The sequence below is a fragment of the Hemitrygon akajei genome, chromosome 3 (genome assembly GCF_048418815.1).
Source record: "Hemitrygon akajei chromosome 3, sHemAka1.3, whole genome shotgun sequence".
NCBI lineage: Eukaryota > Metazoa > Chordata > Chondrichthyes > Myliobatiformes > Dasyatidae > Hemitrygon > Hemitrygon akajei.
Genome location: NC_133126.1, coordinates 154,880,044 through 154,907,867, shown reverse-complemented (window position 1 = coordinate 154,907,867; position 27,824 = coordinate 154,880,044). Strand labels below are relative to the sequence as shown.

General features: G+C 39.9%; 1 protein-coding gene across 8 annotated transcripts in view; it reads right to left on the bottom strand.

Annotated features, from left to right (window-relative positions):
- Nucleotides 1-27,824, bottom strand: part of LOC140725529 (uncharacterized) — a 467,652-nt gene that overhangs the window by 42,616 nt on the left and 397,212 nt on the right. For all 8 annotated transcript variants that reach the window (XM_073041107.1, XM_073041104.1, XM_073041102.1 and 5 more), the window contains 2 exons: nucleotides 8,333-8,447; nucleotides 1,305-1,407 (listed from right to left, as the gene is read on the bottom strand). In XM_073041107.1, coding sequence (XP_072897208.1) covers nucleotides 1,305-1,407; nucleotides 8,333-8,447 — 218 coding nt within the window. The remainder of the gene's footprint in view (nucleotides 1-1,304; nucleotides 1,408-8,332; nucleotides 8,448-27,824) is intronic.

The following is a 27,824-nucleotide window of genomic DNA, read 5'->3' as shown; positions in this document are numbered from 1 at the left end:
GAATGTGCCATAGTCTCAATTTTAGAAATGGATCCTTCAATTTTCTTTGAATTTTGAAACATTTAATGTTTGAAGAAAGTCTTCAAATTAAACTTGTTCAATGCTGCATTGGCAATACTTTTGTGCTGTGGACTCCACTTCTGTTTTTAAATCAACAAATTGCTTCTAACCTTTATTTCTCTAATAGAATAAATGGAACTTCTATTCACTTTATAAATTTTCTGTTTGAGAAAATTCTTTCAATATTATTTCTGACCTGTAACTTTGATTCTCCATGATTTCCTTCTAACTTCACTTTAACTATCATATTTATTACAAATAAATTCTACCTTCCAATCAAGGCAAATGTAGTAATGACTAGCTATTAGTGACATAGCCATGGGGCAGTGGCAGGAACTATATCATCCGGGAACTTTTATTATCTGAAGGGCATTTGATGGCTCTGGGCCTGTACTCACTGGAATTCGGAAGAATAAGGCAGATCTCACTGAAAGCTGTTGAATATTGAAAGTCCTCGATAGAGTGGATGTGGAGAGGATGTTTCCTATCATGGGGGAGGCAGGGGACTGAGAGGGAAGTGGATCAGAAATGACAGAGCAGACTCAATTAGCCAAAGGGCTTAATTTTGCTCCCTTATGTTATGGTGCTATAGGAACTAGGTTTTAAATTGAGGGTAAAATGGGGATTAGTAGCGAAATGGGAATCAAACTGCTGGAATCCATAACAAATCCTCATGTTACAAGTTTTATTCTGACCATTTATTAACATAGGTACTGATGAAGATTCATTAAATCCTTTAAATGTCAACTTCTAGCGACACTGAATTAAAATCTTTAATCTAAGCAATTTAGAGTCATACAGCAAATGACCCTCTGTCCAATGAAAACACATGAACCATCAAGCATCCATGAATGCAAACCCTGTTTCATTCTCCCTGCACCAGGCCTCCAGGTTGAATCACTCACCTACATACCAGGGGGCTTGTACCAATAAACCTACTAATCCACATATCACTCTGATGTGGGACACAACAAAGCACCTAAAGGAAACCCAAGACAGCCACAGGAAGAATGTGCAAATGTCACATGACAGCACTGGCGACCAGGGCCAAGCCCAAGATGCTGGGGTAAGAGGCTGCACCAACGTGCCACCTATGGTTTAAAAACAAAAACTAGCTTTCATCTCACAGATATTTAAAAGCTAATACTTAGCTTGACAAATTTAAAACATAAAATAAACTTATTGATACAAAAAGCTATTAGTTTATTTGTAAACTTGGCAAGATAATTAAACCGTTGCTTTACCTTTTTAAATTGTTAATCTTAAATAGTTGTAAGCATGACTTTTCACCCTGTTTAGAAGCATTCTTGCATTTTCTGTTCCAGAAGGAAGCCACCCAACCATCCACTGGAAAAGTTCAGAGAAAAGACATAATTGTCAAGTACGCAACAGTTTTAATATACAGCACAATAATTTAGAAAAATGTTAAAGTATGCAGTCCAAAGAACTGTGACTTAGGATTTAGGGCAATTATTTACATAATTTTATAAAGTATCTTGTCATGTCTGCACTGAAATGCTATAAAACTATTTCATTTATCTTTGACTACTATTAAAATCAATGGTAATTCTGAATTTCCTGAGCCAACATCTTTTTACTACTGCCATGTAAGCCGAAAAATAATGATACTGTGTACCTGGCTGTGACATGAATTATTGACTCTAAATATCACCTTTGGATTAAATAGCATGCTCTTTCTTTGATGACAGGGATTTTTTTGAAGGAAGATTCTTAGGCTTTATTAATGATATTTTAAAAATATTTTATAACTATTTTTGATAACTTATTAAGTTTAGTTAGACAAAAGTAAGTGCTGATAAAGATATTTTTTACCTTTTGGAACTGTTAAATTATAAAATTCCAAAGTAAGTCTTTATGTAAACTAAGCTGGAGAGGGCAGCAAAAGCTTTTACAATGGAAATCTATTTCTAAAGTCACAAAATTGAAGGACTCTCAGATGACACTAGTCTCCTTTTCTCTTGTAATCAGATTATACTATTCATCATCAGTTTGACTTGTCAGTTTAATGGACTTATTAATCTAATAAAATTTGATGCTTTGCTCAACATTAAAAATTGTTATAAATTCAACTGGAGCTGCAACCTGCTTCAGTCCAAGGTTATTTATTCTCCTTCATTAATTGTTGTAATAAAGACATCCTAGGAGAGCCCGCTGCTATTTGTAGCAGCTAATCCCTGTCCTTAACATAGATGTATTACTGTACATCAATTCACACCATGAGATGACTGAACACACACTGATTACAATGAGATTGTAAGTTTCTTCAAATTAATTGGAAGCTTCATGAAAAGTACAGATTGTGCTGATTTTATCTAGTATAGTAATTACATCTGAAGTGCAGGACTAAAGCAGTCAGAGCAGAATTAACAAGTAAACAGACTCAAGATTTTCAGTTTCTGCTTTAAGTATTGAATACTAATAAGTTGACTCGACATTTCATCACAATAATAAACTCAACAACTTTTTTAAATACTCTAAGATTCTATTTTGCAATCAAGGAGGGAAATAGATTTACTTGGAATGACCTTGGAGTGGCAGGCTACACACTGAGAAAACACAGGAACGGACACTCCACTGTTGGATTCTATAAGGCGTTTGACGTCAAGGCACTGTTGCAATGGTGGTAGCTCAAATTCTGAATGGAAATCTTAAATGTCTTTATGTATGCTGTTTTGGTAGGAATCTGTTGAAATCTAATATTGAAAGACCTAGATAGATTTGGATGTGGCGAGGATGTCTCCTTTAAGTGGGGAGTCTTAGATCAGAGGGCACAGCCTCAGAATAAAGGAACATCCATTTAGAACAATGATGAGGAGGAATTTCTTAAGCTAGTATCTGGAGATCTAGACCAGCTGAGACTTCTTAAGCTCTAGAATTCATTGCTAGAGATGGCTGTAGAGGCTACCATTGGAAATATTTAACAAAGAGAGGTTATTTAGAGCTTACTGTCCTGAGGCAAATTAGGGTGAATAAATCTCCAGGACCTGACAAGGTGTTCCCTTGGACTCTGTGGGAGGCAAGAACAGAAATTGCAGGGGCTCTAGCAGAGATATTTAAATCATCCTTACTGACAGGTATCAGAGGATTGGAGGATAGCTAATGTTGTTCCACTATTTAAAAAAGGCTCTAAAAATAAACCAGGAAATTATAGGCTGGTGAGCCTGACATCAGCAGTGGGAAAGTTACTGGAAGATATTCTAAGGGACCAAATATATGAGTATTTGGATTGACATGGACTGATTAGGAATAGTCAGCATGGCGGTTTGTGATAGGTCATATCTAACCAATCTTATTTTTTTGAGCAAGTTGCCATGAAATCCAAGGTAGTGGATGTTGTCTACATGGACCTTAGTAAGGCACTTGACAAGGCCCCACATGGGAGGCTGATCAAGAAGGTTCAGTCACTTGGGATTCAAGGGGAGGTAGTAAATTGGCTTTGTGGGAGAAGCCTGAGACCGGAGACCTGTCACTGGTGGAGTTTTGTAGGGATAGGTGCTAGTTCTGTTGTTTATCATCTCTATCAGTGATCTGCATGATAATGTGGTTAACTGGATCAGCAAGTTTGCAAGTAACATCAAGATTGGGGGGATATAGAGGAAGGGGAAGAAGACTATCAGAGCTTGCATGGTGATCTGGACCAGCTGGAGAAATAGACTTAAAAAAAAGTCAGATGGAATTTAATGCAGACAAGTGCAAGGTGTTGCACTTCAGTAGGGCCAGCCGGGGTAGGCCTTGCACAGTGAAAGGCAGGGCACTGAAGAGTGTGGTAGAACAAAGAGATCTGGAAACACGTACATGATTAATTGAAAGTGCCCTCACAGGTAGATAGGATCGCAGAGAAAGCATTTAGCACATTGGCCTTCATAAATTAAAATACTGAATACAGGAGGTGGGATGTTATGTTGAAGTTGGATAAGACATTGGTGAGGCCTAATTTGGAATATTCTGTGCAGTTTTCATCACCTACCTATGGGAAAGATGTGAATAAATTTGAAAGAGTACAGAGAGATTTTACAAGGATGTTGCTGGGACTGGAGGACCCGAGTTTGAATAGGTTAGGACTTTGTTCCTTAGAAAGTTGAAGATGAAGGGGAGATTTGTTATAGGTATACAAAATGATTAGGAGTATTTGTAGAATAAAGGCAAGCACACTTTCCACTGAGGTTGGGGGGGACTCCAAAGACAGAACATGGATTAAGGATGAAAGGTGAAAAGTTAAAGACCATAAGGTATAGGAGTTGAATTAGGCCATTTGGCCCATCAGGTCTGCTCTGCCATTTCATTGTGGCTGATCCAATCTTCTGCCTTCTCCTGTATCCTGTAATGCTCTGAGCAATCAAGAATCTATGAACCTCTGCCTTGGATTCCACTGTGGAAAAGAATTCCACTGATTCACCAGTCTCTGGCTAAAGAGATTCCTCCTCATCTCCATTCTAAAAGGATGCTCTTCTATTCTAAGGCTGTATCCTCTGCGCTTAGACTCTCCCACCATAAGAAGCATCCTCTCCACATCCATTGTTTCAAGGCCTTTCATAATTCAATAGGTTTCAATGAGGTCTAGAGCCATCAAACACTCTTCATATGACAAGCCATTCAATCCTGGAATCATTTTTGCGAACCTCCTTTAAACCTTCTCCAGTTTCAGAAGGCATTTGATAAGGTCCCACATAGGAGATTGGTGGGTAAAATCAAAGCTCAGGGCATTGGGGGGAAGATATTGATGTGGATAGAAAACTGGTTGGCAGATAGAAAGCAAAGAGTAGTGGTGAATAGGTGTTTCTCGGAATGGCAGGTGGTGACTAGTGGGGTGCCACAGGGCTCGGTATTGGGACCACAGCTGTTTACAATTTACGTCAACGATTTAGATGAAGGCATTGAGAATAACATCAGCAAATTTGCTGATGATACTAAGCTGGGTGGCAGTGTGACATGTGATGAGGATGTTAGGAGAATTCAGGGTAACTTGGATAGGCTGGGTGAGTGGGCAGATACTTGGCAGATGAAGTTTAATGTGAATAAGTGTGAGGTTATTCACTTTGGGAGTAAGAACAGGAAGGCAGATTATTATCTGAACGGTGTAGAGTTAGGTAAGGGAGAAATACAAAGAAATCTAGGAGTCCTTGTTCATCAGTCACTGAAGGTGAATGAGCAAGTGCAGCAGGCAGTGAAGAAGGCTAATGGAATGTTGGCCTTTATTTCAAAGGGAATTGAGTACAAGAGCAAGGAAATCCTCTTGCATTTGTACAGAGCCCTGGTGAGACCACACCTGGAGTATTGTGTACAGTTTTGGTCTCCAGGGTTAAGGAAGGACATCCTGGCTGTAGAGGAAGTGCAGCGTAGATTCACGAGGTTAATTCCTGGGATGTCTGGACTGTCTTACGCAGAGAGGTTAGAGAGACTGGGCTTGTACACGCTGGAATTAAGGAGATTGAGAGGGGATCTGATTGAAACATATAAGATTATTAAGGGATTGGACAAGATAGAGGCTGGAGATATGTTCCAGATGCTGGGAGAGTCCAGTACCAGAGGACATGGTTTGAGAATAAGAGGAAGGTAATTTAGGACAGAGTTAAGGAAAAACTTCCTCTCCCAGAGAGTTGTGGGGGTCTGGAATGCACTGCCTCAGAAGGTAGTGGAGGCCAATTCTCTGGATGCTTTCAAGAAGGAGCTAGATAGCTATCTTATGGATAGGGGAGTCAAGGGATATGGGGACAAGGCAGGAACCGGGTATTGATAGTAGATAATCAGCCATGATCTCAAAATGGCGGTGCAGGCTCGAAGGGCCGAATGGTCTACTTCTGCAACTATTGTTTATTGTCTATTGTTTCAGAACATCTTTTCTAAGATATCAGGCCCAAATCTGCTTAGAATACTCCAAGTGCGGCTTCACCAGTGCTTTATAAAGTTTCGACATTACATCCTTGCAGTTATATTCCAGTTCTCTTGAAATGAATGCTAACATTGCATTTGCCTTCCTCACCACAGACATCACTAGTCACCAGCAGCCAGCTAGAAAAGGCTCCTTTATTCACACCCTGCCTCCTGCCAATCAACCACTGCTTTATCCATGCTAGAATCTTTCCTGTAATACCATGGTCTTGTAGATTATTAATCAGCCTCATGTGTGGCATCTTGTTAAAGGCCTTCTGAAAATGCAAGTACACATCAACCAATTCTCCTTTGTCTATCCTACTTGTTATTTCTGCAAAGAATTTCAACAAATTTGTCAGCCAAGATTTTCCCCTGAGGAAACCATACTAACTACGGCCTATTTTATCATTTGCCTCCAAGTACCCTGAGATCTCATCCTTAATAATCAACTTCTTCCCAACAACAGAGGTCAGACTAACTGGCCTACAGTTTCCTTTCTCTTGCCTGTCTGACTTCTTGAAGAGTGGAATGACATTTGCAATTTTCCAGTCTTCTGAAACTATTCCAGAATCTAGTGATACTTGAAAGATCAATACTAATGCCTCCACGAGCTTCAACCACCTGTTTCAGAGCCTGGACTGTATACCATCTGGTGACACAATGTATCTAGAGAAACATTTGGTATCCACTTTAATACTATTGGCTGGCTTACTTTCATTTTCCATCTTTACATTCTTAATGACATTAGTTGCCTTTTGGTGGTTTTTAAAAGCTTCCCAATCCCTTAACTTCCCACTAATTTTTGTTCAATTATATGCCCTCTCCTTGGCTTTTATGTTAGCTTTGACTTCTCTTGTTAGCCATGGATGTATAATCTTTCCTTTATAATACTTCTTCCTCTTTGGGATGTATATATCCTGTGCCTTCCGAATTGCATCCAGAAATTCCAGCCGTTGCTGCCCTGCCATCATCCCTGCCAGTGTTCTTTTCCAATCAATTCTGGCCAACTCCACTCTCGTGCTTTTGTAATTCCTATTACTCCACTGTAATACTAAGGGGAACACAAGAGGAAACTTCTTCACTCAGAGCAGTGTGGAACAAATTGTCAGCACAAGTGGTGCACGGGCACTCAATTTCAATGTTTAAGAAAAGTTTGGATAAAAACATGATGGGCTATGGTCAGGCTGTAGGTTGACTGGGACTAGGCAGTTTAAATGGTTCAGCTCAGTCAATATGGGCCAAAGGGCCTGTTTCTGTGCTGTACTTTTCTATGACTATGACTAGTCAGTGCATCAAATGGAATGGGGAGAAAGCAGGAGAATGGGGTTCAGAGGAACAATAAATCAGCATGTTGGAATGGCAGAGAAACTCAAATGCCTCATGGTCTTTTGTAGTCCTAAACTTCCTGACAGTTTTATGATCAACTGTGAACGCTGCTTAGGAAAATCATAGCTTTGCTTACGTTAGATCAGTTCAGTTATAAACTAATAATTTTAACCAGTGAAAACTGATAAAACGTGTTGAAATTAAGAAAAAGATTGAGATCAAGTTCTGACCCGAGGTATTACTTGCACTGGAACTAATAAGCATTCCACAGTTTCTTGGGTTTAATGAACTCTTACCATCTAATACCGTACATGGTCAACAGAGATCTACTTTAAACAGTTGTTAACAACATTACTGTTATTCTATAAGCAAATTGTGTAATCATACATGCAAGTAGATCCTAATTAAATTTTGACACTGAATTATTTCTGTGCTTCTACATCCTGGTAGGATTTTTTTGTGTGTAATTACAACATTATTTTTGGAAGGATAACCTATAAACATCTACATTTGTTAATTAAATCAAGAAAGTAAAATAATATTGCTCTTTCAGATTTCATAATGGCAAAGGAGATGGCAAGTCAGCCAATCAAGTATATGTTGGTTCAATCCCATCCCCTCATTTATTTCCTGGTAACCTATCCTCTCACAGCCATCAACTCATGGCACCCAATTTATCTCCAATTCACCTGCACTAGTGGTAATGCCAATAAAGCTCCCCAGCAGCACACCGTTTAGGGTTAGGTTGTTGAAAGAAGCTGGAGCATCTGGGGATGTCACAACAAGACTGTGCAAATGGCCACACAAACAGCACCAGAGATCAGGATCAAATCTGGTTCGTTAGATATGGGATGAAACAGTTCTACCTCCACTGCACAGCATTTTGGACTTAAATCATATTACAAATTACTGCCAAATAAAGTCTTTAAACTATGTTATGAAGTAAATAAATTTCTTAAAGCACAAAGATAAAAATGTACTGAATTAAGAATTTATAAGTATGATAAACCCATGGGCATTTAAACTTCAAAGATATCAAGGAAAGTTTACGTACATGCATGCTTCATTGAAGATCCAATGACCAAAAAAGAAACAGTAATGCTGATAGTAATAAAAATTTCTGTGAACCAGGCCACCCAGGCAAACTTTCTGTATTGTTCCATTATAATCTATCAAGAAAGAGAGGTAAATTCTATCATGTTCATTGATAAGAAGGAGGGATCTTAATACAAAGTTATCAAATATGGTTTAAATCCCAAGATATCCTAATACACTGATCCACTGGAGCCAATTTTGATGGTTTCTCGTTGGTGCTACTGACTAGATTATCTCACTCTTCTTGAGAACTTCCTATGTTTAGGAGAATAGAATGATGCTTCAGCACATTTAATTTGGTTTAATTAATTAATTTAATTTAAGTTGGGACATAACTGGCCCAATTTACACATTGATGGATATTCTAATATCATATGTCTACTGTAGCAAAAACAGTTTGTACATAGCTTTAATGTATAAACTACGATATTTTAGGATTATTTTTGTTGGCTTGTTGATGCCTCATTGTGAAAACCCAACAAAATTAAAACACATTTTCCATGGTGGAGCCTCAGTGTGTATACTGTTGATGCTTATAGGTGTTTTTGTCCAGATGTCTTGGGAGGTATTACCCTGGAAAGCTGCGCTCTTTCACTGCGCAAGTGCTGTTGGGACAAATTCTGGGCATGATGGATCACTTTGTACTATGTATCTGCCACACACTCATGAGGTATTTGCATTGAAAAGTTTTCTTGAGTTAGAATCATGGATTTGTTTAAGCCTGAATATCAAATTAAGGCAATTTTTGAAACCAATAATCTGAATACCTGTTAAACACAACTCAGCTGGATTATTCATTAACTATTGCTTGCTTTTGCGACTTATTTTCATGATATCCATGTAGTTAACAAAAGAATTGAACTTTGCTATGTACACTGAGACTCCACTGTAATAACAATTTTATATCAAGTCTGTCAGTCTACTTTTACAATAGCTGTTAGACTTCTGTGCTTTAATGAGCAAGTCCTTTGACTTAGAGCAAATGCCATTTCCTTTTAAGATGAAAAATCTTATTCAATATATTTCAAAATGTGCTACTTTTGATTTCATAATATATTAAAACAGTCTTCAGAAACTTCTCAAGCAATGGGATACTCCTCTAATACTCTTCACTTCATTATGAATAACAATGTTCAAATATGCTGTTTTTAAATGTATAAAGATGACGCAACTGTACTTCACAGAAGACACTTGACTACTGACAATGAATCAGAAGGTAGACCATGGAACAGTGACAGCACAGGATCAGGGCTTTCGACCCACAAACTAATTAAAGTAGTAATTAAATGGCTAGCAACAAAAAAATCCCTTCTGCTTACACAAGATCTGCATCCCTCCATTTTGTGCACATTCTATGCATCTCTTAAACACCTCAGCTGTATTTAGAAACATAGAAACATAGAAAATAGGTGCAGGAGTAGACCATTCGGCCCTTCGAGCCTGCACCGCCATTCAGTATGATCATGGCTGATCATCCAACTCAGAACCCTGTACCTGCTTTCTCTCCATACCCCCTGATCCCTTTAGCCACAAGGGCCATATCTAACTTCCTCTTAACTATAGCCAATGAACCGGCCTCAACTGTTTCCTGTGGCAGAGAATTCCACAGATTCACCACTCTCTGTGTGAAGAAGTTTCTCCTCATCTTGGTCCTAAAAGGCTTCCCCTTTATCCTTAAACTGTGACCCCTCGTTCTGGACTTCCCCAACATCGGAAACAATCTTCCTGCATCTAGCCTGTCCAATCCCTTTAGAATTTTATACGTTTCAATAAGATTCCCCCTTAATCTTCTAAATTCCAGTGAGTATGCCTAGTCGATCCGGTCTTTCTTCATATGAAAGTCCTGCCATCCCAGGAATCAATCTGGTGAACCTTCTCTGTACTCCCTCTATGGCAAGAATGTCTTTCCTCAGATTAGGGGACCAAAACTGCACACAATATTCTAGGTGCGGTCTCACCAAGGCCTTGTACAACTGCAGTAGAAACTCACTGCTCCTGTACTCAAATCCTTTTGCTATGAATGCCAACATACCATTTGCCTTTTTCACCGCCTGCTGTACCTGCCTGCCCACCTTCAATGACTGGTGTACAATGACACCCAGGTCTCGTTGCATCTCCCCTTTTCCTAATCGGCCACTGTTCAGATAATAATCTGTTTTCCTGTTCTTGCAGCCAAAGTGGATAACCTCACATTTATCCACATTAAATTGCATCTGCCATGAATTTGCCCACTCACTTAACCTATCCAAGTCACCCTGCATCCTCTTAGCATCCTCCTCCTCCAGCTTTGTGTCATCCGCAAACTTGGAGATGCTGCATTTAATTCCCTCGTCTAAATCATTAATATATATTGTAAACAACTGGGGTCCCAGCACTGAGCCTTGCGGTACCCCACTAGTCACTGCCTGCCATTCTGAAAAGGTCCCGTTTACTCCCATTCTTTGCTTCCTTTCTGCCAACCAATTCTCTATCCACATCAATACCATACCCCCAATACCGTGTGTTTTAAGTTTGCACACTAATCTCCTGTGTGGGACCTTGTCAAAAGCCTTTTGAAAATCTAAATATACCACATCCACTGGCTCTCCCCTATCCACTCTACTAGTTACATCTTCAAAAAATTCTATAAGATTCGTCAGACATGATTTTCCTTTCACAAATCCATGCTGACTTTGTCCGATGATTCCACCGCTTTCCAAATATGCTGTTATCACATCTTTGATAACCGACTCTAGCATTTTCCCCACCACCGATGTCAGACTCACCGGTCTATAATTCCCTGGTTTTTCTCTTCCTCCTTTTTTAAAAAGTGGGGTTACATTAGCCACGCTTCAATCCTCAGGAACTAACCCAGAATCTAAGGAGTTTTGAAAAAATATCACTTATGCATCCACTATTTCTTGAGCTACTTCCTTAAGCACTCTGGGATGCAGACCGTCTGGCCCTGGGGATTTATCTGCCTTTAATCCCTTCAATTTACCTAACACCACTTCCCTACTAACATGTATTTCCATCAGTTCCTCCATCTCACTAGACCCTCGGTCCCTTACTATTTCTGGAAGATTATTTATGTCCTCCTTAGTGAAGACAGAACTGTTACGTACTCGTGACACGTGACAGTGGTACCCTTGTCACGTGACTGGGGTTGAAGTTATACTGGACTTGAGGTAATGGTCTTGTGATGGTGGAGTGACGATATTTTCCCGCCAGTAGAGGTCATGTGACAGGTTTTTTTTACAGGGTATAAAAGGAAGACCCCACCCTGTCAGGTGGGGCAGTTCGTGGCTGGATTTGCCATGTTGACTTCATGCCACTGCATGATTTAATGTGATGATGCAGTTTAGTTGAAAGATGAAGTTTTATCTAATGCCTAAAGTTTAAAAGGTCATTGCCAGCAGTTTCTTTACAATACTGCTAGTGGAGAGTGAAGATAAAAGTTCGGAAGTTAAAGATTGAGGAGAATCGATTTTCGCCGGTGGATTGGGTTCGACCTTGTGTGATCCTCATTCGGAAGGATTTCGTTGACTATTCTTGTGTTAATCCCTGGGTTGACCAGAAAGGATTTGAGAATAGTGTGGAAGGAAAGGTCAGTGCCTTTAAACCGTTACGTTTCATAAAATTCTACGTGGGAAGAGTTCGACGCCGGGGATCGAAGGACAACGACGTGGAAGAGAATTTAAATCGCCTTAAAAAGTCTCTCCTTTTAAATGGACTGAGCATTTTGAACTTTTGGCAATACCGCTTTAAAGAACTTTTTTTTTGCAACATCGCTTTAAGAACTGTTTGAGCTGCATCGCTTTAAGAACTGTGCAGCTGCCGCACAGCAGCTGTTTTTCCGGTTACGTTAGTATTTGTTTACTTTTGGGGGGTTTGTTTTCAGTGTTTAATAAACGTGTTATTTGTTATAGAAACCCTTGCCTAACTCATATATATTTATTGTTGCCTGAATACGTAACATAAATATGGGGGCTCGTCCGGATTGGATCGTTTGAGTTTAAATGCTTGTTAACTTTTGCATCGGTGTTTTGGAAACGGGGAATACTCGATTCTTTTGTTTGATTGGCTTGTGAGTGGTATTCGGCAATGATGAATATTGATGAGTTTCTGGATTCGCCAGACGCAGATTTGTTAGCGAAGGTGAAAAAAACTGAGGTGTCTGAGATTGCTAGTAGATTGCAACTTAAAGGTATTTTGACAACTACATCAAAAGCTGTTATACGGAGAAAAATCGCGTCTCACTATGTGGATTCGGGTGTTTTTGATGATTCGATTTTAGAATCGTTTCCAATAAATAATTTGGAGATGCAGTTGCAAATCGAACAAATGATGTTAGAGCGGTGTAAATTAGAGGCTGCACAAAAACAGAGAGAGTTTGAATATGCAATGGAGGAATTAAGGTCTGGGAAACAGTCTTCTGGTTCTAAAAAAACGTTTGTTGCTAGTCAAGAAATTAAATTGGTCCCTCCATTTAGTGAAACAGAAGTGGAAAGATATTTTCAACATTTTGAAACTATTGCTCGGATGTCAGAGTGGCCGAGAGATAAATGGTCAGTGTTGTTACAGAGTGTAATTAAAGGTAAAGCACAACAAGTTTACACAGCTTTACCTGCTGTGCAAGCATTAGATTATGATATTGTGAAAACGAATATTCTCAAAGCGTACAAATTAGTCCCAGAAGCATATAGAGAAAGATTCAGAAGTTTGAAAAAGTCTGTGGAAAAGACTTATGTGGAATTTGCCTATGATAAAGCTGTGTGTTTTGAGAGATGGGTTTCTTCTAAAAATGTAAATGGGGACTATGATACATTGAAAGAGCTGATTTTAATGGAGGACTTTAAAAGAAGCATTCCTGTTGAAGTAAAGACCTACTTAAATGAGAAGGATACTGATAAATTGCAGGACTGTGCTAGATTAGCTGATGAGTATGTTTTAATCCATAAGAATACATTTCCTCAAGGCAGAATTTTTAAGAGGAAAAATATCATGGAGACTCTAGGTAAATCAGAAATTAAATCAGAGGTTAATGAGAAAGGTAAGGAGGAAGGAAAACCTGTGAAGGAAAGACAGTTTGGTCTTATTTGTAACTATTGTAAGAAATTTGGCCATGTAATAGCTAACTGTTTCAAACTGAAAAAGAAAGAGAAGGAAGCAGTTCCAGATGCTTGTGTGCAACATACTGAAGCACCTGTAAAATTACAGGGTTTGATAAACACAAATGAGGATTTGTTAGGGACTGACCAAGTTAGAAAGGGATATGATCATTTTATAACTGAAGGGTTTGTATCCTTGAAAGAAGGATCTACTCTGGTGCCAATAAAAATCCTTAGGGATACTGGAGCTTCTCAATCACTGATGTTGGACAGTGTGTTGACGTTTACTGAAGAGAGTGATACTGGTGAGGTAAATTACGTAAGAGGTGTTGGGAGTGATTTTATGCCTGTACATTTACATAAAGTAAATTTAAAATCAGGATTAGTTACAGGATTTGTTAAAGTAGGATTACAGCATAGCTTACCTGTGAAGGGTATTTCTTTATTGTTAGGTAATGACTTGGCAGGTGGACAAGTTTTTCCTGAAGTGCATTTGACAATGGAGTCTCAGGAACCAGAGATGAATTCTAACACAGATTTTTCCTGTGTTGTGACTAGAGCTATGGCTAAAAAGATTGATGTGCAGAATGAGGTTGTTACTCATGACTGTTCAACTCAGGATTCGAGTTTTGAGGATGTGTCAGAGACTTTCTTACCTTCGTTGTTTGAACAAGATTCTGGGAGTATGTCTGACTATGAAGATTTATCTCTGTCTCGGAAGATGATAGCAGAGCAGAATAGAGATCCTGAGATTATAAAATTAAGGGAACAAGCTTTACTAGATAGTGAAATTGAGAAGGAGTCAGTAGGATATTACTTGGAAAAAGGAGTGTTGATGAGGAAGTGGAGGTCGCCTACAATTCCTGCAAGTGAGGAATGGAATGTTGTTTACCAGGTAGTTGTTCCTAAAGTTTATCGAAATGAGATTTTGACTTTAGCTCATAGTGTGCCTTTAGGTGGACATCAAGGGGTAAGGAAAACTGTGGACAAGATTTTAAAACATTTTTACTGGCCTGGTCTAAGAAAAGATGTGGCGATGTTTTGTAAGACGTGCCATACTTGTCAAATTGTGGGTAAACCAAATCAGGTTACACCAGTAGCTCCATTACAACCTATTCCAGCATTCGGTGAACCGTTTTCTAAAGTTATTGTAGATTGTGTTGGTCCATTACCAAAGACAAAAATTGGTTATCAGTATTTGTTGACTATCATGTGTACTTCATCTAGGTTTCCAGAGGCAGTACCACTTAGGAATATAAAAGCTAAAACTGTGACAAAGGCTCTTATAAAATTCTTTACTTATTTTGGATTACCTAAGGAAATACAAACTGATCAAGGTAGTAATTTTATGTCTGGATTGTTTCAACAGATAGTTTATAAATTGGGAGCTAAGCAAATCACTTCGTCTGCATACCATCCAGAGTCGCAAGGTGCCTTGGAGAGGTTTCATTCTACCCTCAAGAATATGATTAGGACATATTGTGTGGAAAATGAAAGTGACTGGGATGAGGGTATTAACTTACTTTTATTTGCAGTAAGGGAATCGGTACAGGAATCTTTAGGTTTTAGTCCATTTGAACTTGTGTTTGGGCATAGAGTTAGAGGACCTTTAGCTTTATTGAAGGAACAGTGGATTAGTAAGGAAGTGCACACTAATTTGTCGGACTATGTTTTGAAATTTAAGGACAGGTTACATAAAGCTTGTAGCTTAGCCAAGGAAAATTTAAAGTTGGCTCAGGAGAAAATGAAAACTTGGTATGATAAAGAAGCTAGGATGAGAATGTTTAAGCCTGGAGATAAGGTGTTGGTTCTTTTCCTTTACAAGCTAGATTTCATGGTCCTTATGAAATTGTGTCTAGAATCAATGATGTGGATTACGTAATAAAAACTCCAGATTGTAGAAGGTCAACACAACTTTGCCACGTAAATATGATTAAACCATATTTTGAGAAACAATCTGATACTGTGACTGTTGTGGTTAGTGAGAATGAGTTTGATGTGACTGGGAACATGATAGATGATTCATCTGACTTTCATTCTAAATCCAACATTGTTTCTGTTAGGTTACCTAATTCGACCATTCTGGAAAATATGGATAAGAAATTAGCACATTTACAGCTAGAGCAGAAACAACAGATGAAGGAATTGATTTTTAAATATAAGGATTTGTTTCCAGATGTTCCGAGAAGGACTACTATAGCTTCACATGATGTAGATGTTGGAGATGCCAAACCTATTAAACAACATCCATATAGGATGAACATGGAAAAATGTGAACTTGCTGAGAAAGAGATTGAATACATGTTAGAGAATGATATTATTAGACATTCTAACTCGAATTGGAGTTCGCCATGTGTTATGGTGCCAAAACCAGATGGTAGTATTAGGTTTTGTATGGACTATAGGAAGGTGAATGCTGTAACGAAAACAGATGCATATCCAATTCCTAGAGTAGATGATTGTGTAGATAAAGTTGGAAAAGCAAAGTTCCTTACAAAGATTGATTTATTGAAAGGGTATTGGTGTGTTCCATTAACGGACAGAGGTAGAGAGATTTCTGCATTTGTAACTCCATCTGGGTTATATGAGTATAATGTTCTTCCATTTGGGATGAAGAATGCCCCAGGTACTTTCCAGAGGATGATTAACTCTGTGATTCAGGGATTGAAAGATACTGATGCTTATATTGATGATTTAGTGACAGGAAATGATACTTGGGAAGCACACATTATTGTGGTGGAGAAATTGTTTGAAAGGCTTTCAAAAGCTAACTTAACTATTAATTTAGCTAAGAGTGAATTTGGACATGCCACTGTGACTTACCTTGGTTATGTTGTGGGTCAAGGTAAGATAGCTCCTGTTCAGGCAATTTTAGAGATTCCCACTCCAACGGGGAAAAAAACTCTTAGAAGCTTTTTGGGAATGGTAGGATATTATCGAAAATTTTGTAAGAATTTTGCTAATGTTGCCCTTCCATTAACTAACCTTTTGCAGAAGAATGTGAAGTTTGTGTGGACAGTGCCTTGTCAAGAAGCATTTGAAAAATTGAAAACAATGATATGTCAACAACCTGTGCTTAAGGCACCTGACTTTGAAAAACCTTTTTCATTAGCTGTAGATGCTAGTGATGAGGCTGCGGGAGCAGTATTGATGCAAAGGAATGAGGGTGATGAGGTTGATCATCCAGTAACTTACTTTTCTAAGAAATTCAATAAGCATCAAAGAAACTATTCGACAATAGAGAAAGAATTGTTATCTCTTGTTTTAGCTTTAGAATATTTTGAGGTATATGTTGGTACAACTCAAAAACCACTTATTGTTTACACTGATCATAATCTGTTAGTTTTTCTGAGTAAGATGAAAAACAAAAACAGAAGATTATTAAATTGGAGTTTGATGTTACAAGAGTACAATATTGTGATAACTCATGTTAAAGGTAAAGATAATGTGGTTGCTGATTGTCTGTCTTGATGTTGAATGTACAATGTAATTTTTTTTATGGAGTGGTTTTTTTTCAATTGTAACACTCCTACTGTATTGTGAGTTGTAAGATGTTACATGATGGTATTGTATATTGTGTATGTTAACAATTTATACATTTGTTTTTCTTGTAAGTGATTGTTAAAATTTTTGTTCTTGTCAGACCAAAAATGTTTTTTTGGAGGGAGGTGTTACGTACTCGTGACACGTGACAGTGGTACCCTTGTCACGTGACTGGGGTTGAAGTCATACAGGACTTGAGGTAATGGTCTTGTGATGGTGGAGTGACATCATTTTCCCGCCAGTAGAGGTCATGTGACAGGTTTTTTTTTTAACAGGGTATAAAAGGAAGACCCCACCCTGTCAGGTGGGGCAGTTCGTGGTTGGATTTGCCATGTTGACTTCATGCCACTGCATGATTTAATGTGATGACGCAGTTTAGTTGAAAGATGAAGTTTTATCTAATGCCTAAAGTTTAAAAGGTCATTGCCAGCAGTTTCTTTACAATACTGCTAGTGGAGAGTGAAGATAAAAGTTCGGAAGTTAAAGATCGAGGAGAATCGATTTTCGCCGGTGGATTGGGTTCGACCTTGTGTGATCCTCATTTGGAAGGATTTCGTTGACTATTCTTGTGTTAATCCCTGGGTTGACCAGAAAGGATTTGAGAATAGTGTGGAAGGAAAGGTCAGTGCCTTTAAACCGTTACGTTTCATAAAATTCTACGTGGGAAGAGTTCGACGCCGGGGATCAAAGGACAACGACGTGGAAGAGAATTTAAATCGCCTTAAAAAGTCTCTCCTTTTAAATGGACTGAGCATTTTGAACTTTTGGCAATACCGCTTTAAAGAACTTTTTTTTTGCAACATCGCTTTAAGAACTGTTTGAGCTGCATCGCTTTAAGAACTGTGCAGCTGCCGCACAGCAGCTGTTTTTCCGGTTACGTTAGTGTTTGTTTACTTTTGGGGGGTTTGTTTTCAGTGTTTAATAAACGTGTTATTTGTTATAGAAACCCTTGCCTAACTCATATATATTTATTGTTGCCTGAATACGTAACAGAACCAAATTAGTTATTCAATTGGTCTGCCATGTCTTTGTTCCCTATGATCAATTCACCTGTTTCTGACTGTAAGGGACCTACATTTGTCTTGACCAATCTTTTTCTTTTCACATATCTATAAAAGCTTTTACAGTCAGTTTTTATGTTCCCTGCCAGCTTTCTCTCATAATCTTCTTTCCCTTTCCTAATTAAGCCCTTTGTCCTCTTCTACTGGTCTCTGAATTTCTCCCAGTCCTCAGGTGTGCTGCTTTTTTTTGCTAATTTATATGTTTCTTCTTTGGACTTGATACTATCCCTAATTTCCCTTGTCAGCCACGGGTGCACTACCTTCCCTGGTTTATTCTTTTGCCAAACTGGGATGAACAATTGTTGTAGTTCATCCATGCGATCTTTAAATACTTGCCATTGCATATCCACCGTCAACCCTTGAAGTATCATTTGCCAGTCTATCTTAGCTCATTCACGTCTCATACCTTCAAAGTTACCCTTCTTTCAGTTCAGAACCTTTGTTTCTGAATTAACTATGTCACGCTCCATCTTAATGAAGAATTCCACCATATTATGGTCACTCTTACCCAAGGGGCCTCGCATGACAAGATTGCTAACTAACCCTTCCTCATTGCTCAATACCCAATCTAGAATGGGCTGCTCTCTAGTTGGTTCCTCGACATGTTGGTTCAGAAAACCATCCCGCATACATTCCAAGAAATTCTCTTTCTCAGCACCCTTACCAATTTGGTTCACCCAATCTATATGTAGATTGAAGTCACCCATTATAACTACTGTTCCTTTATTGCTCGCATTTCTAATTTCATGTTTAATGCCATCCCCGACCTCACTACTACTGTTAGGTGGCCTGTACACAACTCCCACCAGCGTTTTCTGCCTCTTAGTGTTATGCAGCTCTACCCATATCGATTCCACATCCTCCAGGCTAATGTCCTTCCTTTCTATTGCATTAATCTGCTCACTAACCAGCAATGCTACCCCACCTCCTTTTCTTTCCTGTCTATCCCTCCGGAATATTGAATATCCCTGGATGTTGAGCTCCCATCCTTGGTCACCCTGGAGCCATGTCTCTGTGATCCCAACTATATCATACTCATTAATAACTATCTGCACATTCAATTCATCCACCTTGTTACAAATGCTCCTCGCATTGACACACAAAGCCTTCAAGCTTGTTTTTACAACACTCTTAGCCCTTATACAATTATGTTGAAAAGTGGCGCTTTTTGCTTTTTGCCCTGGATTTGCCTGCCTGCCACTTTTACTTTTCACCTTACTACTTATTGCTTCTACCCTCATTTTACACCCCTCTGTCTCTCTGCACTTGTTCCCTTTGTTACGAGCCCCGTAACTGGGTCACTTACCAGCAAAGATGGAGACGTCCGTTGAAGTCTGATGATACTATTTTTAACAGTATTTATTAGTAAAAATACACAAAAATAATATCAATGCAAATATACAGATAATATACGTCGTCAATACTAAATCTAAAAGTGCGGGTATAATAATAATCAATAAGAAATAAGCTCTATCGTTGTCTAGGGGATAATGTATTGTCCGATGGAAATATAAAGTTCACTCAGTTCATGCAGGCTGCAGCCGTTGGGGACCACTGGGTTTGCAATGGTTGGAGAGAGAGAGAGTTTTGGGAGAAAACCTTGCCGGCTTTCCTTTTATGATTTCAATCCGTCGGAGTCTCGTTGGGGTGGCTGTTCACTCGTGGCCTCTCCTTTAGCTAAAGCCATTCTTCCGTGGTGAGCCCGCCAATCCCAGGCAAGGGAGGATGCACACGAGCCCCCACCGCCTGTCGCTATTAAACGCTGTCACGGGATTTCTAGCGTTTCTCCTGGTGCGTCTAAAGGGGTTGTTCCCAGACCCTCTTTTATCCTTACTCACGGGGTCTCAGATGTCAATCAGGTTGGGATGATGCAATCCCTCAACCAGCCCACTCTGGTCATTCCCTGAGGGCTTCAATGAATAGTACAGTACTCAATACACAATTCCGTCTCCAAGAGACAATGGCTGTTATCAATGGCTTTGTTTCGCTGAGGCCAGGACACATTCCAAACCTTGTGGATTCTGCGTGTCTCTCTCTCATTTCCTGGGTCCCAGACGCGAATTAATAGCGATCTTGCGATTCTCAAAAAGGAGGGGGCGACTTTGTACCCTTCTGCCCCTCAGAGTTGCGGCACATTCGTAACACCATCCCCCTGCCACATTAGTTTAAATTGTCCTGAACAGCAGTAGCAAACGCTCCCCCTAGGACATTGGTTCCAGTCCAGCCCAGGTACAGACCGTCCTGTTTATACCTATTTACGTCCTATTTGCCTCCCCCACCACCCTGGTAGTGCATACCAGGCACCCACCTCCCTCTGTGTAAACAAAAAGCTTGTTCCACACCTCTCCCTCAAACTCACACTGCTCCCCCACCACCACTTGCTTTAGGTGCATGCCCTTTTAGTATTCGACATTTTGACCCTGGGAAAAAGATGCCAGTAGTCTAATCAGTGTATGCCACACATCATTTTATAAACCTCTAACAGATCGTCACCCATCCAGAGGAAACAACTCAAGTAAAGCAATAGGTATGACTAAAAACTTGGTGGCAAGGCTGGGTTTTTTGATGGTTTGTAAAGGAAGAGGGATTTCTGATAATAAAGTGAAGATAACAGTTATTAACTTCAAAATGCTATGAAATGTTAAATAATCACATAAAACCTTGTTTATACTATCAGCACTTATGCCTTTATGGTATTTAGAGTACAAAATATTTGGAACATTTTTCAGGTACCTCTAAGGATTTTAGTTATTAGCAGACAACACTATTGTGGTCCACACTGTTTGTTTTCCTATACAGTAATAATGTTACCACATAATAATAAACAATCCAACACCCTCTACATGCACACCTTTGACAAAATATGTCATTAGTAACAACTAGCACATAACATCCCATTTGAAAGGAAATGTTCAAGTGACTGCCAGAGAAGGAACCAAATATTCGCCTTTACAGGGAAAATAGCACACAGCTAATTAACCATATATATTTGGATCATGTCGTGAAAAATATTCCAGGAAGAAAGAAACATTTTCTGCAGTAATAAAGCTGCTTCATAAACCAAATGATAAATAAAACATTTAATCTCAACTAGCAGAACAGGACTAATTAGCAAATTTAAAAATAGAAATTTAAATAAATACTTAGTCCCATTGTTTTCAGACTGATTCAAAATACTGCAAAATTACAAAATATAATAATCCTGTATACTAATCTAATGACACATCATTGGATTAAATATTTTATGCTTGCTATGATTACATCTGATTATACCATTTCATATTGTATTCAACAGGGTTAATATTGATATAACGTGAAAATAATGCACTCATCAAATTGAAGTTCTATACAAGAAACTGCTTTAATTTGTGTGCATAAAGCTCATTTTTATTTATTGCCTCAATGTTGAACATTCAGGCGGGCATTGAAAATAATAAATCAAATCTAGGGCACCAAATAACAAGTTAATAAAAGCTGTCCAGTCATCTCCATAGCCAAATTATTAAAGATAAGGTGACATATGAAGACCATCTATTTTCACCTCAGATAAGATATGGAGTCAGCTTCTGTCCAGGGGCCAGTATTGTAGTTTAGCAGTAGGGGGCACTCACACACTATACATCTTCACATTCTGACTTGGAAAAACAATTGGAACTGCAAGTAGGTCAGATATTTTCAGTATAGGTTGATCCATAAGATCAATGCAAGATTTTTGTTAACAATGATTCAGTCAAAGAAATGAATCATTCAAAATTTAACTGGACAGAGAATCAGTACAGATTGATAAAGAAAAGAATAATTTTTCATTGTGAGAAACAAGAAAATATGACAAAATATAAACGCAAAAATATGCAGATGCCAAAAGTACAAAATACAAACAGAATGGCATAAGTAGGATAGGTAACAACTGGGGAGGAGAAAAACAGTCACTGATTGTATTTAAATCTGAGATCTCTTGATATTAGAAGAGACAGGTGTACGGGAATAGGGCAGGAGAGAGGGATTGAGGTGGAAGATCAGTTACATCCTTATTTAATGGTAGGCAGCCTCACTGGGCCAAATAACCGACTTCTGCCCCTTTTCCTTATGTGCTTAACACTCAGAGGCTCTTGGACCAGAAAGTATAGTGAACTCCTGGAGTGCAGGCAATGGAAGCATTGGTTACCCACTTCAGATTATGGCTGAACCATCCTTCGTGTGACAAAGTGGCTTGCATTTCACAATGCTGCCCAACTATACATAGTATGCACATTAGAGTCATAAGCTGCATGTGAGGTTGGGGTGGATTGAAAACAGCATAGTCAATATACAAGAACATCTTTGAGGAGAAAAATGAAAGAAAGAATTTTTTTTAAAAAATCAGAAGGCAGAGGAATCAAGAGAGAGATGAAAGTAAGACTACCTGACAAGTAAGAGAAATATAACCAAGAAATGGAAAAAAGACATTACAGAGACACAGTTGTGGAGTGATCAAAGCAGGAAACTTAGTCTTCAGGGATGTTTAATTTTTTTGTAGGGAAAGGTGGGAAGGTAAAGGTGGTGGGGTAGTACTGTGAATGAGAGATGATTTCCTAGAGCAAGGAGGTAAGCTGTAACACTAATTCTCCTACAACACACTTCAGACATGCTTCTATACCATGAACTTGCTACATATTTAATACATTTCACTTAAACTGGTGCTTAACTTTCAAAGAATCACTCAGGCTTCTTGGATCTGAAACAGACAATGAGGCAGATTTCAAAATAACCTGGGGTAAAAGATCCCTCGGAGCTTGTGGTCAAAATATGGTCAACTATTGTATTCAGATAAAGAGGGAGAAACTTGGATCAAATACAATTGCATCAAATTTAATTGAAGAGTCCCTTGAAAGAACGAAGCAGGAAAGAAACATGAGGAATGATGAAAATGGCAAAGGACTGGAGCAGATATTTTTCAACAGTCTAAGTAGAAGATATTATGAATATCCCATTAATAAAGGATAATACTGGGGAGAAAAGAAATATCGCCGCCTTCATCATCACTAGAGATTTGCTAATAAGCAAACTAATAGGTCTAATGGCTGCCATATCCCCTTTTCTGGCTCAGTTGCATCCTGGGACAAACCTAAACAAGCTTGCTATCAAGAAAGTGGATGTTTCAGTTGTGATCACGCAGAAATCCTTAGATTCAACTTTAAATGGAGGTGGGTGGAAAAGGTGCCAATTTTAATCTGCATTCAAAAAGAGAGGGCGGTAATGTGTGGTAACTACAGGTTGATGAGGAAAAACATGTGAGAATCAAATGTTAAGGAAATAATAGAGGCACATTTGGAAAATTGTAATTTAATCAAGCTTAATGAAGCAAAAATGGTATTTGACAAATTTATTACAGTTATTCCGAGGAACCCTTAACAAGAATGGACAGAAGAAAACCAAAAGAAGTTGTATCTAAGCTTCCAGGAGGCACCCAACAAAGTGCAAAATGAAAGGTTAAGTCAGAAGATACGAGCCAATGGAGGTTAACACATTGGCATAGATAGATAGAGGTCAGTTATCAGACAGGAAGAAGCAAAAGTTATCAGACAGGAAGAAGCAAACTAAGATATCATCAATCATCAAACGCTAGCATTTAGGGTAGCAATGAAAATCCTCCCTGCTGAGTTCCTCCAGCATTTTGTGTGTATTGCTTGGATTTCCAGCATCTGCAGATTTTCTCTTCTTTGTGGTTGGTCCTCCATCTTGGTCTGTCTTTAGCTATCTTCTCTATTGTGCCCCAGGGATGGTTCAGGGTCCTCATTTCTGCCTCTGTGGTACGGTGCCAAGGTGTCTTTGGTCTCCAGTGTTTCCTCCGCCCTTCAGGGGTCCAATGAAGTGCTGTCTTGATGTTGGAGTTGGCCTCTCTTCTCATCACATGCCCAATCTATCTCCAACATTTCCCGATGGTGATTGTGACCATATCTTCTTGATGACACTGAAGGAGATCTCTCTTGGCCAGAAAATATGGAGGATCTTCCGGAGGCTCGCGGTGTGGGATGACGACAGCTTGGAAAGGTTGTTCTCTGTCATGCACTGGGATTCTGACCTGCACAAGAGTGTGGATAGAACATATCCCTGGTACAGCTTCACCTCAGTGTGGATACTGTACTTTGTTGATCTCCATATGTTGCTCATTGATCTGAAGATGTTTCTAGCTTTGCTGAGTCTGTACTGAATGTCGTCCTTGGTCCCAGCATCTTGCCAAGTGATGCTGCCCAGGTAAGTGAATCTGCCGGTGGTGGTGAAGTTGATGCCATATAATTGATGGGAGGATGAGACTCTACATTGAGGGTCAGTCTCAAGTTTTCTCTGGCTGACTCTGAGTCCAACCTGTCCACCAAAGGTACATACGCCCTGGGGTTTTCTCTTGCACGTTCTGGTGTGTAGTCTGTGATAGTAATGCGAGGTCATCTGCAAAGTCAAGGTCTTCTAAAGTAGGAATAGAGTTCACATAATGCCCGTATGCCTATTGTTCATTGTTTGCCTCATAATCCAGTCAATTATCAGGTTATATGATATCACACAGCCTTGCCTGACTCCTGTCTTTACTTCAAAGCTCAAACTGCAGTCCCCAGCTGTACAGGTGACGTTAGCATGGAAACTCTGGAAAGTTTTGGAAGGGATTTTGTATGATTTGAGAAGTTGGCAGAGGCTCTCCCTGTGGATGATATTGAGCCTTTTCAACGTCTGTGAAATTCACATAACAGTTGTCTCTGCCACTCCATGCACAGTGCAAAGATCTGGTCGACAGAGCCTCCGTTTCTTCTGAAGTCAGCTTGCTATTTCCTCAAACATTGACAGCATCTGTAATTCATTGGACAATAACTTTGGAGAGAACATTGCTGGGCACGGACAAAAGTGTGATGCCACAACATTGTTGCAATCACTTTGTGCTTCTTTCTTGCAGATTCTAACAACAGCTCCCTTTGTCCAGTCCTTGGGCACCTGTCCCCATTCCCAGATTATAGTAAACAGTGGTTGTAGGATGGTTGCTGAAACTTTGGGTTCAGCTTTGAAACTAAGATAATTTTTCAGGTTATCAATCTTTGACCAGTGCGCTCCCCTAGAGTTGTACAGGACTGCAACTGTTAACAGTGTACAGTAATGACGTGGAGAAAGGAAGCCAAACATAGTGAAGATATCAGTAGGTGAACTAGCAAATGGAGTATAATGTGGGAAAATCTAAGTCTTTCATTTTCAATGTTAATTAAATGGTGGAAGAATTGCAGAAAGTAAAAGCAGAGCAGGGTTACTGCATATGAAACAGAGTTAGCACAAAGATTCAGCAGTCAACAGAGAACATCAATGACACGTTGGCCCTTAGTTCAGGGGACGGGGGTATTAAGGTATGCAAGTCTGACTACACTACTGATACTATATCTAGAGTTGTGGTCAGTTTTGATCTACGTATTTGGAAAAGGGTATTACTTCAACGCATGTTATCCAAAGATTCACTGGGATGATCCTGGGCACAGATAGAATGGCCTATAAGTAAAGATTCATCTAGCCGAGATGCTACACATTGGAAATTTGAGAGCACAAGCATGTTGAGCACAATTCCTCTCGTGGAAGAGTCCAGACCTTGTGGGTATGGTCTCAATAAACAGGAGCCCATTTAAAATGAAATGAGCTGCTCAACTCAGATTACACCAAGATTAGGGGTAAACTGGACAGTGAGGAAGACTTGCAGTCGCAAAGCTTGCTGTGGGACTTGATGGTGAATGGGAGTGTGGCAAAACAGAGGGATCTGGGCATACAGATCTATCATATCTTGAAAGGGGCATCACAAGCAGACAGAGTCGTAAAGAAAACTTTTGGCATTTTTATCTTCATAAATCTAAGTATTAAGTAGGAGAGTTGAGCTGTTATGTTAAAGTTGTGTAAGACAATGATGAGGCCCAATTTGAAACATCATGTGCAGGTTTGGTCACCGTCCTACAGGAAAGATGTCAATAAAATTGAAAGAGTGCAGAGAAAATTTACAAGGATGTTGCCAGGACTTGAGGATCTGAATTATAGGAAAAGATCGAAAAGGTTAGGAGTTTATTCCCTGAAGTGTAGAAGAATGAGGAGAGATTTGATAGAGGCATACAAAATTATGAGGGGTATAGATAGGGTAAATGAAAGCAGGCTTTTTGAATGAGGTTGGGTGAGAATAGAACTAGATGGGTTAAGGGTGAAGGGTGAAACATTTAAGGAGAATATGTTCTTAAATACGTACACAACGCTGGAAGAACTCAGCAGGTCAGGCAGCATCCGTGAGAAAAGAGTAGCCAACATTTCGGGCCGAGACCCTTCATCAGGAATGGGGGGGAAAAGAGGGCCGAAGCCCAGTAATAGAGATAGGGGAGGGGGTAGGGCCTAGAGGCACCAGGTGGAAAACCAATCAGAGGAAAGATAAAGGGGGGAGGGAGAGGGGATAAGCATGAAAGAACTGTAGAGATAAAGAAGCAGAAAGTTGAAAGGGGAGAGAGGCAGAGAGGGACCTGGGGGAGGGGGAGGGAATTACCGGAATTTGGAGAATTCAGTGTTCATACCACTGACAGTAGATGAGGTGTTGCTCCTCCAACCTGAGTTTGGCCTCATCATGGCTTTTGTTTGAACTTGTGTCTGCCTACCTGGACTCCATTTTATCCCCCATAGTTCAGTCTCTCCCCACCTACATCCAGGATACATCCCATGCCCTTCACCTCTTCAATAACTTCCAATTCTCCGGCCCCGACCGTTTCATTTTACCATGGATGTTCAATCCTTATACACTTCCATCCCCCATCAAGAAGGCCTCAAAGCCCTCCGCTACTTTTTGGATAACAGACCCCACCAGTTCCCCAGCACCACCACACTCCTCCAGTTGGTGGAGCTTGTTCTAACTCTCAATAACTTCTCCTTTGGTTCTTCCCACTTTCTCCAGATCAAGGGTGTAGCCATGGGCACTTGCATGGGCCCCAGCTATGCCTGCCTCTTTGTGGGTTATGTGGAACAGTCTATGCTCCAAATCTATACTGGCACCACTCCCCAACTTTTCCTCCGCTGCATTGACGACTACATTGGTGCTGCTTCCTGCACCCATGCTGAGCTCGTCAATTTCATCAACTTTGCCTCTAACTTTCACCCAGCCCTTAAATTCACTTGGTCCATCTCAGACATATCTCTCCCCTTTCTTGATCTCTCAGTCACCATCTCTGGAGACAGACTATCCACTGACATCTTCTACAAACCCACTGACTCCCATAACTATCTTGACTATACCTCTTCCCACCCTGCCCAATGCAAAAATTCCATTCCCTATTCCCAGTTCCTCCGTCTCCGCCGCATCTGCTCCCAGGATGAGGCTTTCCGTTCCAGGACTTCTCAAATGTCCTCTTTCTTTCAGGATCGTGGTTTCCCTTCTGGCGTCATCAAAGATGCCCTCACCCGTACCTCCTTCACTTCCCGCACTTCAGCCCTTAACCCATCCTCCCGTCACCACAACAGGGACAGGGTTCCCCTTGTCCTCACCTACCACCCCACCAGCCTCCGGATCCAGTATATTATCCTCCACAACTTCTGCCACCTTCAACAGGACCCCACCACCAAGCACACCTTTCCCTCCCTACCGCTCTCAGCTTTTCGCAGGGATCGTTCCCTCTGCGACTACCTGGTCCACATGTCCCTCCCCACAGAACTCCCACCTGGCACTTATCCCTGCAAGCGCAAATGCAACACCTGTCCCCATGCCTCCCCCCTTACCACCATTCCGGGC